The sequence below is a fragment of the Acanthopagrus latus genome, chromosome 1, assembly GCF_904848185.1.
Source record: "Acanthopagrus latus isolate v.2019 chromosome 1, fAcaLat1.1, whole genome shotgun sequence".
NCBI classification, from domain to species: domain Eukaryota; kingdom Metazoa; phylum Chordata; class Actinopteri; order Spariformes; family Sparidae; genus Acanthopagrus; species Acanthopagrus latus.
This window is the reverse complement of record NC_051039.1, coordinates 3,118,115-3,135,957: the sequence shown is the minus strand read 5'-3', so window position 1 is coordinate 3,135,957 and position 17,843 is coordinate 3,118,115. Positions and strand designations below refer to the sequence as shown.

The window sequence follows — 17,843 nt, the reverse complement described above, 5'->3', positions numbered from 1 at the left end:
TCCACATCTCCGAGGACCTCTCTTGGACCCTCAACACCTCCATCTTGACCAAGAAGGCTCACCAGCATCTCTTCTTCCTGAGGAGACTAAAGAAGATCCATCTGTCTCCTCAGTTTCTAGTGAACCTCTACCGCTGCACCATCGAGAGCATCCTTACCAACTGTGTCACAGTTTGGTATGGCAGCTGCTCTGTGTCTGACTGGAAAGCACTGCAGAGGGTGGTGAAAACTGCCCAGTGCATCACCGGTTCCTCTCTCCCCCCCATCTTTCTTCTTGCGTCTCGGGGAGTGACGTCACATACGCAACAAGTCACGTTTTCAGCATGAGGACACTCGCGTGTAAAACCACGCAGCAACACAAGCAACATGGAGGGAGGAGAGAGATGTACATTTTGTAGCTGGAAATACAGTCATTATTTTGAGTTATTAAAAAAAACACACACACTAATGCTTGATCAAGGGCCCAGCCCGACCTGGCCCGAGGATAGTGACGGGAAATATCGGCAGGGTCGGGCAGAGAATCTAAACTCTAGTAGACTGCAGCTCATTGATGAAGCGGTACAGAACGTTCAGGGCTTCTCAGGTGTTTGCACTGGGGGGAATCTACACTGCTGTGAAGATGATCACAGTGAATTCTGATGCAGTAGCAACAAGATTAAATGTGTCTCTTTTCTCATCTGTTGTTGAACGGCCTTTTCTGGTGTCAGTGGGATGTTGGCAGTGAAACAGGTTTAGAACCAACAGGTTATGATGTCAGTTTCATGTCTGTTAATAACCTGAAGAGGAAGGAAACAGTCGTTTTAGATCCCGATATCTGTCTTCTGTAGACTCACAACTGAGGAACGGCTTCTTTCAAGACGACGTCCGTCTTCACTGTAAGTAGAATTGTTTGTAGATGTGTCTGATACTGTAAACCTCCTGTGTGCATCATTATTTTATCTGCTGACATGTTTTATTGTCTCTGAAACCTCACAGAGAGATCAGAGGAGCAGATATGAGTTTAAGTGCAGCAGTGAGTGGATTTGTCGTCTTCCTTCTCTCTGTGTCAGGTACAGTTACATTTACTGCATTTAAAGAGGGAATCTGGACTTTTGCATGAAGTAGCTGTGTGCTCGGCACTTTTACACGCTGTAAACTGAGAATATTTTGGGTTTTCAGAACTTTTCCCTTCAAATCCTGTTTAATGTGTTGTAAAGTCGAGCCTGGCTGCAGAAGCAGCAGCTCATGTGGAGGACGATTAGTTTGTATCTGCAGCTACTTTCATCACAGTGAAGTTTTTTGGAGGGATTTTGTTCTCACAGTAAAACCCCCAAAACTGACTGTACTTGTTGTATATGATAGTACATCTGCACCACTCCCTGCTAGTTCTGTTAGTGCTGTCTGACCTCAGTGTGATGTTTCCATGCTATATGCAGACAGCTTATCTTGACATCATAGCTGCTTGAAGCAGTTTGACACCTCAGTGTTCTGCTTTTATTTTTGTAGTTTTCACACTTACCTCAGCAGCATCCTGACCACAGAGTGAACAGAGAGAAGTGACCAAGAACAGCACAGACTCTAATAAATAATATTTCTCTTCTTATCCTGGTCAGTAAACTGCATTAAAGGTCACAGGTTCAATACATTCCTGTTCACTTCACTGCACCTTCAGACTGGGTGCACACTGAGTTTAACTGTAGAAAGCATGTTCACATCTTCCACTCTTCCTTTGTTTGTGTTCATCCTGGTGTCATTCAGAAATAACTGGAGGACTTTATGTTGACACATGATTAAGAACTGTTGATGACAGTAATAAGTCTGTTAATCGAAGATTTTGAAGCATGTCCATGTCACCTTTCCTCCTCATCATATTGGTAGTTTGATCTCATTTATCTTATTAACTGATTGTTAACTGAAGTTATTCAGTTTCATTGTGTTTTCTGATGTTCTCTGTGTTACAGTGATACAGGGTCAGGATGACTGGGGAGTGACTTACAGCTCTACTGAGATCTGTGCCTTAAAAGGATCAACAGTGAACATGAGCTGCACCTACAGATACCCATCTACTGTACAGAGAGTAGAGAACAGGTTCTGGTTCACAAAAGTGAGTAATGGTGTTTATACACATCTGAAAACAGACCCACAGTATTCAGGTCGTGTGCAGTATATCTGTGGCAACAACGACTGCACTCTGAGAATCACAGACCTGAGAGAGAGCGACTCAGCTGAGTACAAGTTCAGGTTCATTGCAGGCCAAAAAGGTGGGAGATATACTGGTGAACCTGGAGTCACTTTGAGGGTCACAGGTGAGATTTTCATCTGATTATTATTAAGTTCTTGGTTTCAACACCTGTCTGTGTGTGTGTGTGTGTGTGTGTGTGTGTGTGTGTGTGTGTGTGTGTGTGTGTGTGTGTGTTCATATTCAGTCTGAAATGAAGCTTCTGTTTCTTATTCAGATCTGCAGGTGAGGATGGACAGATTACTGATCTATCTCTCTAAACCCTGGGCATGGCTGATGTGTCACAGCAGTCGTCCTCTACCTGGTCGTCCTCACTACGTCTGGTACAAGAATGGACGGATCATTCAGGGACAAACATCTTATTATTATTCAGACTACATCACTCCTACAGACAGCTTTTCCTGTGCTGTAGCAGGACATGAGAACTGCCGCTCTCCTCCACTTTGTGAGTTTACTTACAGTCGTCCACTGTAATAACACCTGGTGGAGCCTTTTGAGCCGACTGTAGTGTTGTGTCGGTCGCGAACGTGTCGTTCGAATGAATGAGGGAACAAACTGAACGGAATCACTTAACGAAACTGATTCGTTTCTTTCTCAGTTCAGTTGAGCTCAGCCGCGAGCAAACCTGCTGGGAGTGGAACTGCCGCGACTCACTGTGAGGATATGATTCACGTTCACGCTGTGATTCGTTCATGATTTGCGAACCTACTCCACACAGAGAACTGTCGCTGAGGATGTGATTCTCGTTCACGTACTGTGCTGAAAGTGGCGCTGTGTCACTCACTCACTCACTCACTCAGGGCAGAGGAGTTGATTCACGTTCACTGACCGTATTGCTAAAATAAGTGTTGTGTAGCATCACGTTAAGTGATTTTCCTGTGCACAGAGGACACTTTAACCGTGTAATAATTTTAGTGCATGTATACCACTCAAAGCAGCGCTGCGTCTCCCGCGATTGATTGTGTACTATAGTCTGTAAACGCACCGTCCCTCAGTAAGTGGACGTGAAACTCAGGGCTGAATCATGAACTGAATGACGGATTGTTTGGCTGTTTATCAGTTTAGGGAGCTGGAGAGCACTGAACGATTCAGTGAATGAATCTTTTGAACGAATCATTTTAATGAACTGCTGTTCCCATCACTGTTGTACTGGACCTTCACTATATTTATACCATGGTCTGGGGGAATACTCGATTCTGATTGGCTGCAGTTACCTGCATTAACCCCTGATATATGGACACCTACTAAGTAGTTCCAGTCAAATAGTCTGTTCACCGTTCTAAATCAGTGCGCTAACTGGCGTATCAAATCTGAATATTTTATTTCCAACACTGAATGCAGTCCATCAGTCCTTCAGCATCCTCTGAACACCACAGTGTGGCGACTGCAACACACAAGCTGCAGAAAGTACACTTCCCCTCTCAACTTACTGATATGCGAATAATCTCACATCCCTTCGCTGTTCAGCTCTCTGCTTCAGGCTGCAGCCACAGTAACGTTCCACTATGGACACCTTGTCGGGCATTATCCCTCACGTAATTCACTGGTATTTGGTGATTCATTGTGCAGAATTGAATGACAATCAAATCACAGCCCCATGAGATTGTAGATATGATGCATAAATATCGTTCATTGTCTGTCTGCAAAATTAAACAGTTAAATATCAGCTCACACTGGAGATTATGTAAAACAAGATTTACCTTCGTGTCTAACATGTCAGTTATTTTTGATTCACAAAAAAACTCACAGTAATTCCATGTTTATCTGTTCTTAGCTTTTGTTGACATTTTTATTAATTCATTTGTTATTAACCAATCCCTGATCCCTGATACAAAACACTTGATGGTTTCAGGTTTTAACTGTTTTGATTCTGGTTAGTTCACAAAACATTAATGAAGACAATGAAGTATCTCACTTCATTCTTTCCACTCATGTTCTTTTGCCAACTTGTGAAAAGATTTCATGTGCACTCTTATTTAACTACTAGAGTTGATGAGTAAACATGAAACTGTCCAAAGACACTGAACCAGGATCATTTCCTTGATCTGCTGCCTTCAGCACTGATGAAATGGGAGACAATTTGAGTCTTTGCTGCATGTTTTCAATTTGAATTAAAGTAAGATGAACTAGATTTAGTTTTTCTGATGTGTGACTTATGTGGATTAAATGTAAAATGTGTTAATTTTTTCCTCTCCAGATGGTCCAGGACTTCCCTCTGTGTCAGTGAGTCCCTCTGCTGAGATAGTGGAGGGCAGTTCAGTGACTCTGACCTGTAGCAGTGATGCTAACCCAGCAGCTAATTACACCTGGTACAAGAACAATGGAAATTCTGACCGTCATCCTCTCAGTAACGCAATACAGCTTCACTTCAGCTCCATCCAGTCCTCTGACTCTGGAGAGTATTACTGTACAGCTGAGAACCAGCTGGGGAGGAGGACGTCTAAATACATCTCTATTAATATCAAATGTGAGTAAATCGCAGCTGATTTAAATCAACTAATGACTTTTTATTACTTTATTACCCAGTCAGGTGTTTTGCTGATGGTGCACTTTCTCCAGCTCTGCCTGTTTCACCTTCACAGTCTGCTGCTGTTGTTCACTGAGCAGCTACAGTAGATGATGAAATGATGTTTGATGTACAAACTGTTTCCAGATCTGCACAGATGTTCATTGATCCAGAAAACCACCTCTAAAGTTTCAGATGCTGCCGCACATAAATACACATCCAACATGTAATGTGTCCAGAGTCCTGTTATCAACTCTGTCTCTGAGGAATGATGTTCATATATTAGTAGTTTGTTTCACCAGGTACATGAAAACAAAATTACTGGCTGGATTTGATCACATGCTAACTTTTGAGTATTGCAGAAAGTGATTAAATTACAGAACCAACATCATCAATTTGTACCATGAATTCACTGGAGGACACAAATGTAGGGGAAGCTCTGACTGCAGCAAAGGAAATACAACATATATTGATTTTGTAGCTTGTGCTAACCACAAATATCCTATTTAATGAACATTCAAATATCCAGTTTCACTGAGAAAACTAATCTATATCCTAAAATTAAATGTGAAGTATGTTCATGTTTTCTCCTCCAGATGGTCCAAGACTTCCCTCTGTGTCAGTGAGTCCCTCTGCTGAGATAGTGGAGGGCAGTTCAGTGACTCTGACCTGTAGCAGTGATGCTAACCCAGCAGCTAATTACACCTGGTACAAGGAGAAACAAAAACTGATTCAAAGACCAGAAGGCTTCTATCATTTCTCCTCCATCAGCTCTGAGGACAGAGGGAACTACTCCTGCAAGTCTGAGAATCAGTATGGAGAGATCATGTCCTCGTCTGTATCAGTCGATGTCCAGTGTGAGTACAAAATATAAGTAACTCTGATGTCCTGCTGACTCAGCGTTAACAGACATACGACTTGTAGCCACAGTGAACCTGCTTCACATGTTTACACACATATCTGTAGATATATAATGTGAATTTACATTTAACTGTGGTCTATTTGTGTAGGTTGAAGAATGTCAGGTCTAAAAAGGCAAAATACACGTTTATGTTCACAGAGCACATGACCTTAATCCAAAATGTAAATATGACAAAGTCATCATCTGATGTGAATGACATGAGTCTTTAAATCTCCTCCAGATGCTCCAAGTCTTCCCTCTGTGTCAGTGAGTCCCTCTGCTGAGATAGTGGAGGGCAGTTCAGTGACTCTGACCTGTAGCAGTGATGCTAACCCAGCAGCTAATTACACCTGGTACAAGGAGAATGAAGACTCACCAAAAGCATCAGGACAGATCTTCACCATCACTGACATCAGAGCTGAACACAGTGGGAATTATTCCTGTGAAGTCCAGAACAGAAGAGGAAGAAACAAAACCAGCGTACATCTGACTGTGGCAGGTGAGTTATCCTCATTCACCTGCACGCACACCTGTTTACTGCACCAGACCAGATTAACATGTTAATATGTAACAACTCATAACTGGTGCAGAGAAAATAACATGTCCTGTCTGTGTTCAGAGGCAGTTTTTCTGTAGCTGTGTTCAGGGAGGAACCTCCATCATGTCAGAGGTGGAGGACTCTGACTGACTGATTAACAGACAGCATCACCTGGAAAAGTGATTTATTGATTCTCATCACATATCTGTGTGTATTTCTAGTGAATTCAAGAAAGATAATGAACATCATCAGGTTGACTCTGGTGGTCTTGATGCTGATTCCTCTTCTTCTTCTGAGTCTGTGGATGAGGTGAAACAATCAGAATCCATCTGCTCTTTTATTTTCTTCTTCAGACTTCATTTAGTTTTAGTGATGTGAGTTTCTCAATGTGGAATTTTGTATTTGTTGTTGTTGGACTCAATCCAGGAAGAAGAAAACTCTGAGCTCCACCACTGAACCACAACAACCTGTCGAGATGATGGAGGTGAGACAGAGAGAGAGGCCGTCTTGACAAAACCTCCTCTATATCACAGTTATAATAACGTGGCTGATCTGATGTGATGTCGGTTCATGAACGAGGTCCTTGGAGCTTCATTTTGTCGTCTCTCCTCATCAGTTGGACTCTCGTCCTGAGTATGAGGACGTCTCAGACTTCACTGCAGCACAGACAGAAGACACAGAGCAGCAGGAAGACATGCTGTGAAGTCCAGTCAGGTTAGAGACTCCTGCATCCAATAAAACATCCCGACTGTAGATTTACAGTCACAGTCACAAGTAAAACTTTACACGTGTTCTGTGATTCTCTTCAGATGCAGCTGAACCAGAGGCAGGACTCACCTGATGGACACAAAGAAGGACCACATTGAACTATGACAGAGGAGAGCGAGGCTGTGGAGGATGTGGGGGAAGTGGACACATTTACCTTCAGCTCCAAAAGTTTTCATGTTGAGTTTTCAGTAGCAGCAGCAGGTAGGAGTCAGCAGCACAGACAGTCAGCAGCAGCATGTAGCAGGAAGTTTAGAAGAACGTGGAGTCGGCAGCTTCAGCTGAATCATGTCCAGGTGTCAGACATGATTTATTGTTCAGATCAGCTTAATGCTTAAACTGTGAGAGCTTATTTTAACCTGTACAGTCAGTTATATTATAGACATTGATGAGATGTTAAACAAAATGTATTTTTAATTCTACAGAATAATAAATAATATCTGTGATCATCTTCTGGGTTTTCACCTGTCCTGGCTGACAAAGCCAATAAAGTGTGTTCAGAGTGAGACAGTGAGCTGAGAGCATCACATTTGACTTCATGTACAGTTTATATTTTCACACATTGAAACCAAACATAAGTCCAGTAGTAAAACACTTTGACAGATGTTACATTTTCCAGTTATTTCTGCTGCTGAGTCAAATCAACAGCCAGCTTCCACAACAAGTGAAGGAGCTGTTGGACAGCTCTGTAGGTGAAACATTAGTGAGCAGAACGTTTAAACTTCAGCTTTAAACTAATTATTCTTCTGTTAATCTTTGACATTATCATTTGTTCACCAGATATCAAGACATTTAAATTCAACTCTGTCCTTTAGCTTTGGCTTATTTCTCACATTGTCACATTTTGTGTCCATAAGAATGAAATGTGCCTCAGTTTAATGGTTCATCATGATTTGGGATGTTGCTGATATGAAGATGCACAGAGAAAGTTTTTACTGAGGAGGACCTGAACTTATATTTGAGCCGTAAATCTCCGTTAGGTTCAGTGAAATTCTTTTGTGGTGATTGAAGGAAGCAGAGTAGATCCAGGTTCACTAAATGTGAAGCCCTTTCACAATAAAAGCCCAGGTTTAGTCAACACCCTGATTATAACCTGATGCTTCAGAAATCTAATTTTTCAGTGTAAACAAGTCAAACTGACGTTTTAGTGGTAAAATGTGAAAACAAAGTAAATCTGAATGTAATGTAACATTCAGTGATGGAGGATAAAATGTTGTTTCAGGCTCCTGATTCAGTATCTCTGATGGTTCACTGCCCTCTAGTGGGGAAGTTTAAGTGTGGCACATTCAGGCTTCATCACTGTGAGTGCTTCCTCCTCTGTCTGCTTTAAAGGGTCAGTTCACCCAAATTACAAAGAGACACTTTCTCTCTTACCTTCAGTGGTGTGTAGCCACGCAGGTAGTTTTGTTCTGTTTCTCTGAACACTGTGAGGTTTGGAGGTTTTTTCAAATGTTAGGTGACACTTTGTTTGATCCCAATCTACATGAACTATGTGCGTCACATGTTCATGTGTTGTTAACACTAACAGATGTGGGAGTTTCTCTCGGCTCAGTTTTCTGCTTTTCTCTGCACACAGCAGCAACCTGACTGCAGAGTGAACAGAGAAGACACAAACCAGGAAACAGCAACAACATGTCACTCTCCATCCTCTCTTATAATGAACCCTCTTCTCCTCTTCCGCTTCAGTCAAACTGCCTCGTGGTTCACAGGTACAATGCATTCCTGTTCCTTCACTACACCTGCAGACTGCCTCGGAGCACAGAGATATCAACTGTAGAGGGCAGCTGTAAATATTTACAGTCAAAATCAAGAATGTGACTTAATGCATGTTATACTGCATTTATTATAGAATTTACGCTTTGTAAGACAACACAACTTTAGTGCGATGTGGGTGTTGGCTCGCACTCAGCATGTCATGTATGTTAATAAGCTAAAGAGGAAGTACATCTAGTGGTTTAAGAGCCTGATATCTGTCTTCTGCTCACTCACAACTGAGGAACGGCTTCTTTCAAGACGACGTCCGTCTTCACTGTAAGTAGAATTGTTTGTAGATGTGTCTGATACTGTAAACCTCCTGTGTGCATCATTATTTTATCTGCTGACATGTTTTATTGTCTCTGAAACCTCACAGAGAGATCAGAGGAGCAGATATGAGTTTAAGTGCAGCAGTGAGTGGATTTGTCGTCTTCCTTCTCTCTGTGTCAGGTACAGTTACATTTACTGCATTTAAAGAGGGAATCTGGACTTTTGCATGAAGTAGCTGTGTGCTCAGCACTTTTACATGCTGTAAACTGAGAATATTTTGGGTTTTCAGAACTTTTCCCTTCTCATCCTGTTTAATGTGTTGTAAAGTCGAGCCTGGCTGCAGAAGCAGCAGCTCATGTGGAGGACGATTAGTTTGTATCTGCAGCTACTTTCATCACAGTGAAGTTTTTTGGAGGGATTTTGTTCTCACAGTAAAACCCCCAAAACTGACTGTACTTGTTGTATATGATGGTACATCTGCACCACTCCCTGCTAGTTCTGTTAGTGCTGTCTGACCTCAGTGTGATGTTTCCATGCTATATGCAGACAGCTTATCTTGACATCATAGCTGCTTGAAGCAGTTTGACACCTCAGTGTTCTGCTTTTTTTTTTGTAGTTTTCACACTCAGCAGCATCCTGATCACAGAGTGAACAGAGAGAAGTGACCAAGAACAGCACAGACTCTAATAAATAATATTTCTCCTCTTATCCTGGTCAGTAAACTGCATTAAAGGTCACAGGTTCAATACATTCCTGTTCACTTCACTGCACCTTCAGACTGGGTGCACACTGAGTTTAACTGTAGAAAGCATGTTCACATCTTCCACTCTTCCTTTGTTTGTGTTCATCCTCCCTAAAGGGAAGTTAACATGTGGGTGGAGTAACATGAGTATTTTGTTCAACTTTTCTATAAATTATGTTTCTATGAATTTTCTGTGTGGACGACTTTTTGTTGACACATGATTAAGAACTGTTGATGACAGTAATTAGTCTGATAATGGAGGATTTTGAAGCACGTCCATGTTACCTTTCCTCCACATCATATTGGTAGTTTGATCATCTTTTGTCTTGTTAACTGATTGTTAACCGAAGTTATTCAGTTTCATTGTGTTTTCTGATGTTCTCTGTGTTACAGTGATACAGGGTCAGGATGGCTGGGGAGTGACTTACAGCTCTACTGAGGTCTGTGCCTTCAAAGGATCAACAGTGGACATGAGCTGCACCTACAGATACCCATCTACTGTACAGAGAGTAGAGAACAGGTTCTGGTTCAGGACAGTGCAGAATGAGAATTATGTGGATCTGAAAAATGAGCCAGGATATTCAGGTCGTGTGCAGTATGACTGTATTAACAAGGACTGCAGTCTGAGAATCACAGACCTGAGAGAGAGCGACTCAGCTGAGTACAAGTTCAGATTCATTACAGACCAAGAAGGTGGGACATATACTGGTTCACCTGGAGTCACTTTGACTGTCACAGGTAACATTTTCATTCATATTGGAATTATTTGCAAATGTTCAACATCTGAAGAACAATAATATAAATGTGTGTGTTTGTTGACAGTTTGTCTAAAATAACATTCTTGTTCTTTTTTCACAGATCCAGATCTCCAGGTGCAGGTGAGCAGATCCTCATATTCTAGCTGGAGAGACCTGAAGTGTCACAGCAGTTGTCGTCTACCTGATCGTTCTTCCTACATCTGGTACAAAAGTGGAGAGAAAATTCCATCACAAACATCTTCTACTTATTCAAACTACTATACTTATGCAGACAGTTATTCCTGTGCTGTTGAAGGACATGAGGATTTCCCCTCTCCTCCAGTGTGTGAGTTTACTACACTAACATAACACCATCTGATGGAGTCTGATAACTACATGGATTTTAATATGGAGACCTTCATTGTGACTCTTCATCAACTCTGGTTTAAAAATGATCAGAACTTTGTTTTATCTTTCAGGTGTTGATGGTCAAACCTGCAACAGAGTGATTTACACTGACAGAAGCATCTGTGCCTCCAAAGGATCATCAGTGGACATTTCTTGTACTTACAGCAGTTATGGAACTATCAGATCTAAATTCTGGTTCAGTCCTGAACGTTCTCATCAGTGGCAGAGTCCTTCACAGCCTGAGGACCTTAGTGACTCCCAGTTTGCAGGTCGTGTTCAGGTCCTTGAATCAGAGAGAGGACACTCCACTCTGAGAATCACTGACCTGACAGAGAGTGATTCAGCTGAGTACAAGTTGAGATTCATTACAGACCAAGAAGGTGGGACATATACTGGTTCACGTGGAGTCACTTTGAGGGTCACAGGTAACATTTTCATTAATGTTGGAATTATTTCCAAATGTTCAACATCTGAAGAACAATGATATAAATGTGGGTGATTGTTGACAGTTTGTCTAAAATAACATTCTTGTTCTTTTTTCACAGATCCAGATCTTCAGGTGAAGGTGAGCAGATCCTCAGATTCTAGCTGGAAATACCTGAAGTGTCACAGCAGTTGTCGTCTACCTGATCGTTCTTCCTACATCTGGTACAGAAATGGACGGAAAATTCCATCACAAACATCTTCTACTTATTCAGTCTACTATACTTATGCAGCCAGTTTTTCCTGTGCTGTTGAAGGCCATGAGGATTTCCCCTCTCCTCCAGTGTGTGAGTTTACTACACTAACATAACACCATCTGATGGAGTCTGATAACTACATGGATTTTAATATGGAGACTTTCATTGTGACTCTTCATCAACTCTGGTTTAAAAATGATCAGAACTTTGTTTTATCTTTCAGGTGCTGATGGTCAAACCTGCAACAGAGTGATTTACACTGACAGAAGCATCTGTGCCTCCAAAGGATCATCAGTGGACATTTCTTGCACTTACAGCAGTGATGAAATTATTAAATCTAAATTCTGGTTCAGTCCTGAACGTTCTCATCAGTGGCAGAGTCCTTCACAGCCTGAGGACCTTAGTGACTCCCAGTTTGCAGGTCGTGTTCAGGTCCTTGAATCAGAGAGAGGACGCTCCACTCTGAGAATCACTGACCTGACAGAGAGTGATTCAGCTCAGTATCACTTCAAGTTTACAACACAATGGTCTGAGTGGAGGAGTAGTTTACCTGGTACAACTCTGACTGTCACAGGTACTGATGAACACACACTGATGTAAAACATCAACATAGTACATTTAGAAACAGTGAAGATGTTGAAAATGATGGATCATCATGAGTTTGTGTAATAATTACTGTTGTGTTGGCACTAATGTTCACTGCTAGTTGTAGGAATAGTAAGTGTTGTGTTGTCGTGTGTGTACATCTATCAGTGATTTCTGTTAGAACCAGTGATGATAATATTGTTTCTTGTTCTCATATCCAGCTCTGCAGGTGCAGGTGACCAGAATAACAGTCCACCAGTCTGATACTGAGGCAGAGCTGAAGTGTCACAGCAGCTGCAGTCCAGCTGCTCGTCTTTCCTACGTCTGGTTCAAGAATGGACAGAGAGTCACAGGGGTGGAGACATCTTCTTTTAAAGGCCGGGTTTATCCTGGAGACATCATCTCTTGTGCTTTGAAAGGACATGAGAACTACGGCTCTCCTCCAGTCTGTGAGTTTGATCCACTGCATCAGGAAAAAGACGTGCAGACACACTGGCTTCTAAAAGTTGTAGATGCAGCTGGTATAGAAAATTAAACTGCTACAACTAGAAATAATATTCACACTGTCAGGACTCTGCAAACAGGACCTGAACACAACCAGCATGTACAGTATGGATAATGATGTGTAAAGGTTTTGGAAAGTAAACATTTCTAACAGCTTGTTAGTGACTGTTGTTTTCTTTTTTTTAATTAATCTTGTTATTAATTTCAGTTCCCATTATAGTCAACAGCATGAACAGCTGCTGTGGTAATGGAGACAATCAAAAAGAAACAAAGACAGTTTAATCCAAATTGTAATTTTTTGCGACATCTTAAAATAATACATGTTGACATCTCCTCCAGATGGTCCAAGACTTCCCTCTGTGTCAGTGAGTCCCTCTGCTGAGATAGTGGAGGGCAGTTCAGTGACTCTGACCTGTAGCAGTGATGCTAACCCAGCAGCTAAATACACCTGGTACAAGGAGCATGGAGATCCAGACCTTCAACCTCTCAGTAAAGATCCACAGCTTGTCTTCAGCTCCATCCAGTCCTCTGACTCTGGAGAGTATAACTGTACAGCTGAGAACCAGCTGGGGAGGAGGACGTCTGAATACATCTATGTTAATGTGACATGTGAGTAAATTGCAGCTGATTTAAATCAACTAATGACTTTTTAAAACTTTATTACCCAGTCAGATGTTTTGCTGATGGTGCACTTTCTCCAGCTCTGCCTGTTTCAACTTCACAGTCTGCTGCTGTTGTTCACTGAGCAGCTACAGTAGATGATGAAATGATGTTTTATGTAAAACTGTTTCCAGATCTGCACAGATGTTCATTGATCCAGAAAACCACCTCTAAAGTTTCAGATGCTGCCGCACATAAATACACATCCAACATGTAATGTGTCCAGAGTCCTGTTATCAACTCTGTCTCTGAGGAGTGATGTTTAGTACTTATATACTAGTTTGTATTGTCACAAATATTTTGATGGAAACAAAATTGCTGTCTTGATTTTTTTACATGGCCACATTTTCAGAATTGTTGGAAGAGAAAACGTTTCGTTCTCCACACAGTTAAATTACAGAACCAGCATCATCAGTTGTTGCCATAAATTCACTGGAGATCAGAACTGATATAATTTTCTTCTCCAGTTCCCCAGTATTTAGAGCACATTTGAAACATATCTGTGTGATGTGATGTTACCACAATTTACTCTTGAAAATGCAACAGGAACAAGTTGCCCTAACACACACAATCACACAACCACACACACTTTTTAAAGGATGAACAAATGATGGAAGGATTTTTGCCTCGTGTCACAAATGAAATCTGACAATTTTGCACCCGACCTGAGAACACAGACACTAGTTTTATTTAATAGATTTTGCAAAGGATTGAATCAACCTGCACCACCTTCACTCTGACTAATATTTCCTGTATTGTATTTCATATGTTATTTATCTGAAAGTGATCTGCAATCTTAAAATTAAAATGTAAAATGTGTTCATGTTTTCTCCTCCAGATGGTCCAAGACTTCCCTCTGTGTCAGTGAGTCCCTCTGCTGAGATAGTGGAGGGCAGTTCAGTGACTCTGACCTGTAGCAGTGATGCTAACCCAGCAGCTAATTACACCTGGTACAAGGAGAATGAAGACTCACCAAAAGCATCAGGACAGATCTTCACCATCACTGACTTCAGAGCTGAACACAGTGGGAATTATTCCTGTGAAGTCCAGAACAGAAGAGGAAGAAACAAAACCAGCGTACATCTGACTGTTCTGGCAGGTGAGTTATTGATGGCAGTACAGATTTTATACGTACTTGATCGTATGGAAAATCACAGACATTTTTTTCAGTAAGAGCAGAAAACATTTGACCTCACCTGGGGAGACTGTAGGAGAAGAAGCACTCTGTGAGGCTTCTTAACCTGACAGTCACATCCTCTGGATAGGAGGCAGGAAACAGAGTGTTCCAGTTATCTGGGAGTCATCCTCAAGACGACAGATCAGATCAGATTTTTATCTTTCAGCTGAAACAGTGTTCAGAGTTTTTGTACTCTGTTACATAATGAAGGGCTCATAGGAATATAATAATCTTGCTTACCTGTGTCTACCTTTAAAATATTAAAGAACATGTTCCCTGATGTTTCTGTTGGTGTCCTGCTGCAGTTTTGAGTACAGTTATTGTTTCTTGAGAGTTTTAACTCTCTGAGCACTCAGAGTGAGAGTTTGTCTTTATTGTTGGGCTCCTGCCAAACACATCCAGTGTGACTGTTGGCTTTTGTCTTGTGATCATAATACCTGTGGAAATAATGTCAGTGTTGAGCTCAGGTGTGAAAACTGTCCATTTATTGGTTTGTTAGGATGGTGTATTGTTGTACGCAGATGATACTGTCCTACTGGCTTCTTTAGACCTCGACTGAGAAAAGCTCCTGTGCACTTATAGAAATGAAACATGACACGGTTGTTTTAACTTTAACAAGATTGTACATTTGGACTCAAATACAACCTTGGTTAAAAATATTTAACCACATGAGTTTATTGCCATTATGTCAGGGATGTAATCCAGTGTAATTCAGAAACTGTGCACTACATTTTCTGCCCAGCAGAGGGCACTGAGGAGTTTATGTTTCAACCTAATCTCTCTGTCATGTACTATACTACATGTGTCCACAGCCTGACAGATAGTCCACCTATACTGAGCTGGACATTAACTGATTTAATACATACAGATGCACTGTCATCCAAGACATCTTTGTTTTTCCCCTCTTGTTTTACCATATATCAATGTCTGGGACCAACAGAACAAAACATGCTGTAACACTCTGATTAACTGTCTGTTTTCTTTTGATCACCATTTTATAGTATCATGGAAATCAGTGGCTGCTGGAACAATCACTGTCGTTCTCCTGGCTATCATATCCCTCTCTGTCTTCCTGTGGATCAGGTGAGAAGCTCTGTTCTACTGAGTCACTGAATGTTCATTCACTGCAATTTAGAATTAAAACATTGAGTCGTTTATGTTTTAATTAACTTTTCTAACCAGGAAAAAGAGGTCTTCCAGGGAATCTACTGAGGCTGAAGAGAGACCAGACAACAGGGAACAGGTGAGGACAGTTATGTATTTAACTCTAGAAGACATAAAACCCTGTCTGACTCCTGTTTGTTCACACTGCTGAGTCACTCAGTGTCTTTAAGGGTTTCTAGAGAACTCATCTGACAGAGGAGGACTTCATGTTGCACTTCTGACAGCAGAGATATTAGTTCCATTATTATCACAGCTGCTTCAGCTTCGGCTGTTTTCATCCTGGTTTCAATCTTCTGCAAGAATGCACTGTTCAAATGAAAGACTCGTATAAAATATGTAGCTGAAAGTAATTCTGTTTGCGTCTACCTGACCAGGGAGAGTCGGAGGAGCAGGACGACTTTCATTACACCAGCGTCCACTTCTCCAACAACCAGGCAGATAATCTGTACTCCAACATCAGACCAGCTCAGCCTCGAAGACACGTGGAGCAACAGGAAGTCGAGTACGCTGCTGTCAGATTTAACAGTGCCAGTACCGCCCCGAGGTGAGCAGCTCTTCATACAGGAACACTCTGCAATATTAAAATGACTTCACTTTGAAATGCACTCATTGCTTTTGCATTCTCCTTCATCTGTCTTTATCATCACTGTTGAGATGAGAATTGTTTTATTTCATACAATATCTTTTCTTCTTCTTAGAGCCAGAGGTCAGGGAGCTGCAGAGGATCCAGCTGCGTTGTACAGCACCGTCAACAAAACCTGCTGACCTGCATTTATAGTCTGATATTTCTGTTCCTTCATAACATTTGTATCATAGCAGGAATATACAATAGAGACAATGATATATCTTAGAGAAGCTCGGATTTATGAACTTAACATACACCAGTGTTCAGCTTAGTGGAAGAATGTGTTAAGTTACTTTTTTATCCAATTAATTGTAAATATAACTCCTAATGTGCTTTTTATAGAAACCTGATAAATGAAAGTTCAATATTCGGTGAACTTTTATCTTTTATCTTTGAAATAGTCTCTGACAACTGTAATTCCCCCCAAATTTCCCCGCAGCTACTTTGTGAGTTACTCTCAGACCAAACTGTAGGAGTCTAAGACTCAATCTCAATTAGAAGAGTCACGATATAACGACATTAACAATAATCATGATATTTAAAATGAAATACTAATAGTGTTAATATTACAAACATGATAGCAGCTTGTAAATAATATATCGCCTCTTTCCGTTTCTTTCCCTTCCCATTTTGTCGTGGTAGGTGATGATAACGCACCTTAATGCTGGTTGAGTGTAACTGTTCTTTTTGTACACATCAGTACAGTCATGGTCAGAGGCTCTCTCTCCACCTCTCTACACTCGTATTTTGAGGGTAATCAATTTGCCAAAAAAGAGACAAAACACACAGTAAACAAAGTTAGAGATGAATTTGACTGAGCATTATTGTTTCCATATTCTCTAGAGATATTGTGATAATATTGTTATTTAGGCAATGATAATTGTGTAGTTACAATCTGATATTGTGACAGCTCTAATCCCAATACACCCTTTGCCCCGACCACTTAGCCCTGCCTCTGTTTTGTGTGTTCACATCTAGAGTAGTGTGTCCTGAGTCTTGTTGTGACAGAGGAGTACGACAAAGATCTCTGCAAACTGAGCTTCTTTTTTCAAAGGCACACTTCAAACTGAGAGTTATCAGACCTCTCTGCTGTTTCAATGTATTATAGTCATTTTCTTTATAAGCAGCTTTGAACAATCACAACTAGATCACTGATGTCTCAGTACCTGGCTAATGTTACATCATGTTATTTTTTTTGTATATATATTACTTTTAAAATTCACAGTTGTTTATCTATTTTTCTGCAGCTCAGTCGCAAAAATAAAATGTTGTCATGTTACGTTTCTGCAAATCCTGAAATTTGTGTTGTACGTACTATATCGACATCTCTACAATTCATGTCATATAATGTTCATATTACCTGTTTATAAGCTGACTGTCATATCAGGAAGTGGAGGGTGATGTGTTGATGTTTCAGCATTTGTAAGCATGAAACCACTTCATTTTTCAACATCCGGACATTTCCAAACATGATCTTTTCTGAACCCCAACAAGTGTTTTTCTTGCCTAAACCTTATCAGACCATGAGCAGTGTTGCTACAACATACAACTGAAAATCATACCTAAAGATACATACAGTACCGATTTTATTCGTGCATATTTGTGAGAC

The 17,843-nt window shown here is 41.0% G+C and overlaps 1 protein-coding gene across 2 annotated transcripts in view; it reads left to right on the top strand.

The window, feature by feature from the left end:
• Nucleotides 1–17,513, top strand: part of LOC119018816 (basement membrane-specific heparan sulfate proteoglycan core protein-like) — a 78,684-nt gene extending 61,171 nt beyond the window's left edge. The window contains exons 12-22 of one of the 2 annotated variants that reach the window (XM_037096820.1): nt 10,553–10,777; nt 10,911–11,264; nt 11,385–11,609; nt 11,743–12,093; nt 12,326–12,553; nt 12,948–13,217; nt 14,107–14,367; nt 15,447–15,528; nt 15,628–15,688; nt 15,984–16,153; nt 16,308–17,513. In XM_037096820.1, coding sequence (XP_036952715.1) covers nt 10,553–10,777; nt 10,911–11,264; nt 11,385–11,609; nt 11,743–12,093; nt 12,326–12,553; nt 12,948–13,217; nt 14,107–14,367; nt 15,447–15,528; nt 15,628–15,688; nt 15,984–16,153; nt 16,308–16,374 — 2,294 coding nt within the window. In that variant the 3' untranslated portion in view covers nt 16,375–17,513. Of the gene's footprint in view, nt 1–5,319; nt 5,581–10,552; nt 10,778–10,910; nt 11,265–11,384; nt 11,610–11,742; nt 12,094–12,325; nt 12,554–12,947; nt 13,218–14,106; nt 14,368–15,446; nt 15,529–15,627; nt 15,689–15,983; nt 16,154–16,307 lie in introns of both variants that reach the window. The other variant, XM_037096810.1, reaches the window with a different exon arrangement.
• The last annotated feature ends 330 nt before the right edge of the window (nt 17,514–17,843 follow it).